This window comes from Nuphar pumila, unplaced genomic scaffold, assembly GCF_984573655.1.
Source record: "Nuphar pumila unplaced genomic scaffold, dmNupPumi1.hap1.1 HAP1_SCAFFOLD_382, whole genome shotgun sequence".
NCBI lineage: Eukaryota > Viridiplantae > Streptophyta > Magnoliopsida > Nymphaeales > Nymphaeaceae > Nuphar > Nuphar pumila.
The window spans coordinates 7,332-15,395 of NW_028323315.1; the positions used below are offsets into that span (position 1 = coordinate 7,332).

The following is an 8,064-nucleotide window of genomic DNA, read 5'->3' on the forward strand; positions in this document are numbered from 1 at the left end:
TGCTGTCCACTCGACGCGTGCGACGTTGGACAGCGCACTTGCGGACGCGCGCTGACGATGGCTGTTGTTGCTGGCCCAGGGACATCAGAGCAGTTTACGGTCTATTTAGCCACGCAGTGCAGCATGTTTTCGGAGCGCGCATGCCTTGACGGCCAAATTGCAGGGCATGGTCTGCGGGACAGCCCTTGGCCCAACGCTTGCACTGCCATTGAACTGTCGTGACGGGAAAACATCAGTCCTGTAATGCAATTTTTGCCACAGTTGGACTCTCTGTGCATGTGAACAAATTCAGATTACTTTACTTAAAGTGCCATACAGTCGGCAAATGCGAAGGCTACTCGTGTTTGGCTACAATGGGGTGCGAAGGGGTACATTTCGCGTTATCGCGACACGCTGGTCGAGAACGGGGCTCTTCCTTGACAAACTCTGACAGATTCTCACATAAACGGTAAAGACGCAGAGACGCCATAAGCGTCACGCTTTCGTTTCCGAGGTTGTAGCCCAAACGCATGATCGTCAGAAACGCAAATGTCTCTTGACGAACTCTGCCCATGAACGACAAAAACGGGAAGACGTGATGCACGCCACACTCTCTTGCGGACTCTTCAAGAATCTGGCATAGAAGACAGGAATCTAGAGACGTCATACACCGCACTCTTGTCCGTCATATGAATTTGCGTCCTACTGTGCATGCGCCAGCCCTACGATGGGAACCCTAGCACTTGATTGTTGATGAATGAACCCCGAGTCTCGCCGAGAAATACTCTCCCCGTAAGATACACAGATCACTCGCCTTATCCTCTGTTGTTTGGTGTTGATTCCCGAGAAATGTAGGCCCGATTTCAGGCGCTTGTGGTAACATCTGCAGTACACGTCGTTGGTGCTACCAACAGGTCGAGACAGCATACTTTATAGTTACCCATTCAGATAGAAGGGTATTAATGGCTCAGCGTTCCTACATACCTCATTGGCAACGTTTTCGCCCATCGTCTTAGCAACCAGCCAGTGCCTTGCCACTCCTGCTATTGAACATCGACGGCAATGGATGCACGGTATTTCCAGGCGCTCTTGCCGTCCACGGATAAGGTACGTAGTGTTGTTGATGGCTGGCTTGTGAACACTGCCGTGTTAGTCTCTGTCTTCCAGTGATGAGAATAGTGGATTTGGCTTGACGATATCATGCACGTCCCCGAGGCTTCTTTAACCTTTTTTAACCTCTGATTATTCAATTCTTGTGCATCATTGGTGGCTCGGCACGCCTGTGGTGCTGTCTCACCAAGGGCTTTCCGCACCCTAACAACTTTTGACCGGGCTACGAGAGGGCCTTGGGCCTGATCACTTTACCGAGCTCTTTGTTTGATCAGTCGTGATATCAAAACGGCGCAATTCACTCATCTCTGAGCCTTGCCATTGGCCTAGCAGGCAGCACCGCCTAACATCAGAAACCCCAAAAAAGTCCTCGCACAGGGGCTGACGTGCATGCAGCATATGAGTGACACTCACGAGCGGCAATGTTCGCAGGTTAGTTTCGTGGAGCTGCACCCCACGCTGCCATGGCTGGCATGCTTTGACAGGAATGATTACCTCACAGTCTGGGACTGGCAGAAGCACGAGGTGGTTATGGAGTGTCAGCTGGGGGCGAACACGCAGCTCAACAGGCAGGAAGTCGAGCTGCACAGCCGTGCAGAAGCCGATGTCAACTTCTTTGGGCGACCACTGGCAGACTACGTTGCACACAACTACACAATTGGGCAAGCAACAGGCAAGATCAGGTCAGTTGGGTCGTGGACCTGGACACAATCTATTGGAAGGCCACGATGCAGACACTGTACAGCCAAGGCCCAGCGGCCATAGCGCCCAGCGTGGCGCATCTCGGCTATCTGGCAGACCGTCGCTATCTAATGATAGTTGGGAGAGAGCTGTGATGCTGATGGACCTCCTGAGCCGGCGGGTGCGACAGCGTTTAGCCAGACTGCGTGATTTACCGGGGCCAGATACCCACAAATGCATGAAGTGGGGGGACGCAAATGGGGGTTGGAACCTAGTCTGATGAAGCATGATGGGGCGCGAAGCATGCTGACACACAAGAAGCTTCGCAGGCCCGCTGCCCTCTTCAGCAATATGCTGCGGCGCAAACTGTTGTGATAGACAAGTCTGTCGAGGGTAGGATGAAGTATGCGGGGAAGATAGCATGCAGTTCTTATTACAGTGAGTGCTAGACACATCGAACCCATTCGTGCCCTAAAGATTGGTGCGTTGTATCCAAGGGTTCATTGGAAAGGGTGCAAGTTGACTGGGTAGCCAGCGTTTGTGCATGTGCATGTACAGGGTTCGGTGTGTAGGGATTTTCGTTGTATCCAGGGATCCCTGTATCACTACATTGCTCCCTGTAGCAACCATGGTTGCAACGCAACTCTGCTTAGGTGATGGGCTGGGATGAGTAGTTGTGCGCCAATGTTTACAGGTGCAAGGGGCTGTACAGTGAACAGGATCCTTGCTGATGAGGCACTGAAGCTGTTATTGTCAGATCGGATCGTTGGATTGCATAGAAAGGTCGCTTTCAGATCGCTACAGAGGGTAGAGTGCAATTGCAAGGGCGCAAGGGATGCAAAACTGGACAGCTAGAGAGTAAGTCTGAAGTTTGTGGTTGTAGTGCTCGAGAGATTCGCCTGCCGGTGTCCACGGAGTTTGATTAGACAATTGCGTGACCTGCATCAAGTCCGATACCTTCTGTTCGTTTCATGGCTTTTCTGGCTTTCTGTTCGTTTGTAGTCAGGACGAATATACTATATATAATATATATGATATGTCCGATACCTTGTCTGTTTGGTTCAGGTCAAGACAATCCCGGCCTCGATGCCGGCGCTCGGTGGCAAGACGTTCTACGACGCGGCTTTCCTGTTGAGGGACGTCAGCGGAGCGATTCTGGCAAACCCGATGATCGCAATCGCGTGCGCAGACAACACGGTCCGTGTCGTCGATGCTTTTCGCCTCACCGTCCACCACGTGCTGGTCAGCGGCTCCAACGCCCCCGTTTCGTGCATGTCGGTGATTCCATGCCCCAACGCAGGCGGCGATTGGCTGCTAGTAGGTACGTTCGTGTGCTTCTACGCATTCATGGCCGACTTTTCGACACTGGTGCTCTCCTGCAGTGGTTCGATGGGGAGAAGCAACAAGGCACGGGTACTGTGATTAAGCCTTTACAGCAGCATATGTCTGGTACCACACATGCTAGTTTCAAAACGATTGTGCATGTGCTGATCCAACGTATGCGCAGCCAACTTCGCTTTCTTTTCGCCCTGACTGTTTTGACTTGTACTGCTGGAATGGTGGGAGGCATACATGGAAGCATGCATGGCAGTGGTTTCCAGGGTCCTTTCTCTGCGAGAGCGCGCCAGTTAGTGCTGCGCCACAACGGGGTTTGACCCCCATTTCTGTCCTGACAAGTCATGCATTTTTCGGGCATCTAGACCCTGAAAATCGGACAGTCTGGCGAAAGCCCGGCGTCAATGTCAATCATGCGATAATTTTGAAGCTCAGAATCAGTGTCGAATATGTTCTAATGTTTGTCAAAAACGGTGATTGTCTGGTCCGTTCGGAGCTTCAACTTTAACACATGCGTGGTGGTGTCCACAGGCGATGAAAAGGGCACTGTAAGTATCTTCAGGCCACTCTCTGGGGGAGAAGGGATCCTCCAGTTCTCACACTATCGCACAAAGATGTTGTACTGTCACTGCTCTACATTCCCTGGGTGACGAGACCGGCGCGCAAGCCCCCCGCCTGGGCGTTGTGACCTCTGACAATCGCGTCACCAGCGTACGACGTGAAGTCCATGAAGGCGTTGTACAAGGCATGTTCTCGCACGCTGCCTGCTCTTCATTTGAACAGGCTGGGTATTGCCTCGCATTTGCCAGCTGCAAGCTCAGTTGCGCTCCATCGCGTGATATGCAAGTTGGAAGGAGGACACCTTCATGCTGAGATTCTCCTTCAACCCTGCAATGTCGCAGTGGTGCAACTCAACAAACGCAGAATCGGAGGAGTCAACAGTCCGCAATGCGTTACACGAATCAGATTTTGAACCGATCTTGCGTGATGGCCACCATGTTCAGACGGTGTGCTACAGTGCTGTAATTCAGCTGTAATAAAGGCCCGGAAGCCCTCTGGAAATTACGCACACTTGGAAGCCTGTCAAGAGAGGAGATGGTGGTACTGTGCAGGTCAAAGTGCTGGACAAGTCAAAGCTGACGGTCACGGGGGCGTGTGTTGCGGCGTCAGCCGTGGCCTCTGAGCGCAGCTCCAGGCCGATCATTCTCTCAACCAACATGCCGGAGCTGTTTGCGTTCTCCGCAGAGGACTGCAAGCTGCCACAGCTGGTCATGAACCTGCGGGCCTCCATCCCGGTCCGCACCGACAAAAAGGGCGCCAAGGTTTACCACATCGCCTGCCACCCCCTCCGACCTGATGTCGTCGCCGCAGCGACCAACGCAGGTGCGGCTGCTGAGCTCGAGGGTGGAGCACTCCAAGATACATCTTTGGAGTCCTATAGGGTCTCCATAGAGTCCTCCCAATATGCTTTCAATGTGTGTAGAGTCCTTCCAATATATGCTTTCAGTATGTATAGAGTCCTTCCATGTGCTGCCGATGTGAGTGATACCTTTCCCACTCTGCTGTTGCTTTTGCATTCTCAGTGCAGGAAATGTGTTGTCCCGTCCTTCGCATGCATCCCGGGGCAAGCTTGCATGCACTGTGCAACTGCAGAGTGCTCTAGCGTGCCGTCTGATGATGTTGGCACTCCTCTGAAGGTAATGCTGGTAAGAGATGGTGGTGGACATGAACGATACGTCCTCAACTGAGCCGACGGTGCCCTGTCACGCAGGCGTTGCGATCCTTCGGACCCAGCCCCAGAAAAACTTCCCCATCTGCGGCCTCTGCAACGTGGTGTCCTTCAAGATGGCCGAGGCGCAGGTGGACGAAGGCCTTCTCATCGCGCCATCGTCCCCGACAGTGGGGGCGGACGACAGCGAGGAGTCCAAGGCGCGCGCCGTCAGCTTCATTACACTGTGCAAACGGCGCGCTTGAGGGCGCAACTTTCCGCGCGCAAGCTGAGGAGGGCGACATGCTCCGCGCTGCTCAACATGGGTCTTCCAGAGACCGAGCAGGCGTCAACGACCCCCCCCTCCGCATCCTTACAGCCAGCAGGCACGCTGTCTCTCTCCTTTCGTTGGCCACGTGTGTAAGACAAAACAAAAATAGAATTGTTTTATCAGGAATCAAGCCAAGGCACAGCTAACAACGTTTTTGTTTCTCTGCTTTGCTAGCTTGCTTTCATCGGTGTTGCCCTCGTTCGGCGCACCGATGCATCGATGCTCCAGTCAGATCTGACTCAGAAGAGTTCAGGCAGAAACTGTGCTCGCATGGATGAGAGTTATGCCGTCCTCATCATCAAGTAACATCATCACTACCAACTAGGTGGTTCTGGTTTAGAAAAGAAAACTATCAAACGCATAACAGATTTAAGCAAGATTGATAAAACCAATACTATGGTTGCGTTTACGCTTAGCTGCATGCAGACATGTCATTGCCAAGCTGGAAGAGGGTTGGGGGGATGTGAAGACCAATGCTGCTGGCACCATGGTGGCTGTCTGCTGGCAGAGTGCACCGATCAAGCAAGCCGCGCAGAAAGGTGCCCCCCCACCTCCGTCCTTCACCCACAGCAGATACAAAGTGTTTAAGCGCGCTTCGCTCGAAGGCGCGGCGACCGAGTGGGTGCCTGTCGACGAGGGGGTCGGCTCGCAGGTGAGTGGCATCACACCAATGACTGGCTCGCCGTTCTCGTCGTGCCCACCGTGCCGACCTGCCACCAATGCCCTCGAAAAAGGTGCGACAGGCCTTGCCAATGCTCGCCTCGTTGGGCAGGGCTTGATCCTTGTGCTTTCGTGGGTGTCATGCTTGTCGGAAATAACCACTTGGTTATATCCGATCAATGCAGCGAAGCTGACATCCCAAGCTTGGGTTGTCAGGTTCATTTGAAACTGTGCATCCTGGCAGTTCCCAGATTCTGGCAGCTGGAACCACATTTAAGTTACCTTTGAACATTGAAGTATGCGCCGTGGCGCGCGCTTTCTCTTCATAGCGCGCCACATACTTCGTCGCCTCCATCGTTCATGTGTGTTAGTCTGACCTGTTCATGACTGGTTCATGCAATCTGGCAATGCGGTGTCGTGTCTCTACGGTTCACTCCTCTCCGTGGATCTGATTAGCTTAAACAGAAAAAACTGCTAGATTTCATTTCATTATTTTCAAGGATCGTGCCACCAACTACTGCTGCCGTTTCTGAGATATCCCGAGACAGGAGTCACTTTGAATTCCGCAAAGCCTTCCACATCAGAGTCTCCAAGAAGAGGAGCTTGTTTTGTAAACCCATGTATGCGCAAGAGCGAATCATGCCGTTAATCACCCAGACGAGAGCCGTTAGGACACATTGACAAGACTGTGCAACGCTGGCTGTCGGTGATGAGTCCCTGCGCGTATCTGTGATGACCTTAGACGGTTGGCTATGCAGCTCAGCAAAGAAGCGGCGATGGAACTCGCGATGCGGGAAGCTGCCGCAGCCGCCGCGCGAGCCTCCGCGTCGTCATACGTGACGGTGCGCGACATTCAGGCGGCGGGCGCCATCGAGATGTGCAAGGTCGGGGGAACTTCCGAGGCCGCTGTGCTGGGAGTGCATGGGGGAGCGTTGCTGGGAGTTGTCAAAACTGAGAGCCCCCCACCGGGCTCTACAGTCGTCCCAAACCGTCGCTCACTGCACTTGATCGACTGGTCCACTGGCCTGCCAACTGGTGAGCTTCTCGCACCTCAGCTGCACAAGTTATTCCCGATTCTCTTCCTTGAAATGGTTTGGGGGACCTGAGTCAATTGCAGTGCACGGCAGCTGCATGTCTTGGCAAATGGGCCACTGGACCTTGTCTCTTTGCCAGGTACATGGCCTGCAGTAGATCGTTTGCGGACAAGTGAGTTGTAAGTAACCAGAACGCACAGGGTCATGTTCTTGAATTTCAAATCTTCAACACCAAGGCACTTTGCAACTTAATGAGACTGACGCTCTGTCGCATCAAAATACCTTCACTTCCGTCACACAGCTTGACGCAGTCACTCATCTGACAAACATCTGATGAATATTAGTTGATACATCATCAGTTCTTGTCACGCAGTGTACAGCATGTTATTTGAAATGAATGAACGTACTTTTTACTTGAAAGAATATGCAAGATCGACATTGACATTGGTTTGATCACGACCGGGGCTTATGAGCGCATGGCAAGAGTTGTTTTGCCATGGCGACTGCGTGCATTTTGGGAGCGAACGCCCCACAAGCGCCAACGCATGGTCGCACTGCTTTGATCTCCCTCTAGTGCGTTTGCCGCATCCGAGCTACAACTGTTTGTCGTAGCGTAGCTCATCAGCCTCCGCCTCGCCACACAAAACGCTGCGTGACTGGATGGCCTCAGTGATCTACATGCTAAGGAGCACGCCCAGCGCCTTGGAAAGTTCCCCAACATTTTCTGGAAATTGATTTTCTATTTGAATTGCTATAGGTGGTAGTGTTTCACTGAAGCGGTATAAGGGGGGGTGACTGCAGGAATCGAGTTGCCGGATCCAAAGTTTGCGAGCTACGCACCAACGGGAGAATTCGCGGCACTCGCGTACAGCGAGGGTATCGACGTCTACTCTGTGGGGTCCTCGTTCCGGCACCTCACGCGAGTTGGAATCCGCAACGCGACCAGTGCGGTTTGGAACGGTCTGCAGCTCTTCACGACGACCGCGGGTGCTCTGTTTGTCACGTTTGTGCTCCCCCCCACCGATGAGGACAGCATGCTGACTCAGCAAACCAACCTCTTTGCTCAGACAGGCGGTGACGGCCTCCCGGAGCTCTCCAGCGTTCCCAACAGCAACACCACAAAGCTCATCACCATCGAGCTCGCAACGCTGGGCGTGGGCAGCTCACGCGACTTCAAGGTGGGGGACAACACGTTCCAGCGTGTAATCCCAACTGTCGTGCAGTGA

The 8,064-nt window shown here is 53.2% G+C and overlaps 1 protein-coding gene across 1 annotated transcript; it reads left to right on the forward strand.

The window, feature by feature from the left end:
* Positions 1-1,041: 1,041 nt before the first annotated feature.
* Positions 1,042-8,064, forward strand: LOC149810351 (uncharacterized). The gene is made up of 11 exons (XM_089994285.1): positions 1,042-1,086; positions 1,423-1,762; positions 2,465-2,553; positions 2,836-3,183; positions 4,008-4,127; positions 4,218-4,547; positions 4,689-4,811; positions 5,319-5,446; positions 5,571-5,796; positions 6,563-6,839; positions 7,640-8,064. The coding sequence occupies exons 1-11, from the start codon at positions 1,042-1,044 to the stop codon at positions 8,062-8,064; spliced, it is 2,451 nt and encodes an 816-aa protein (XP_089850411.1).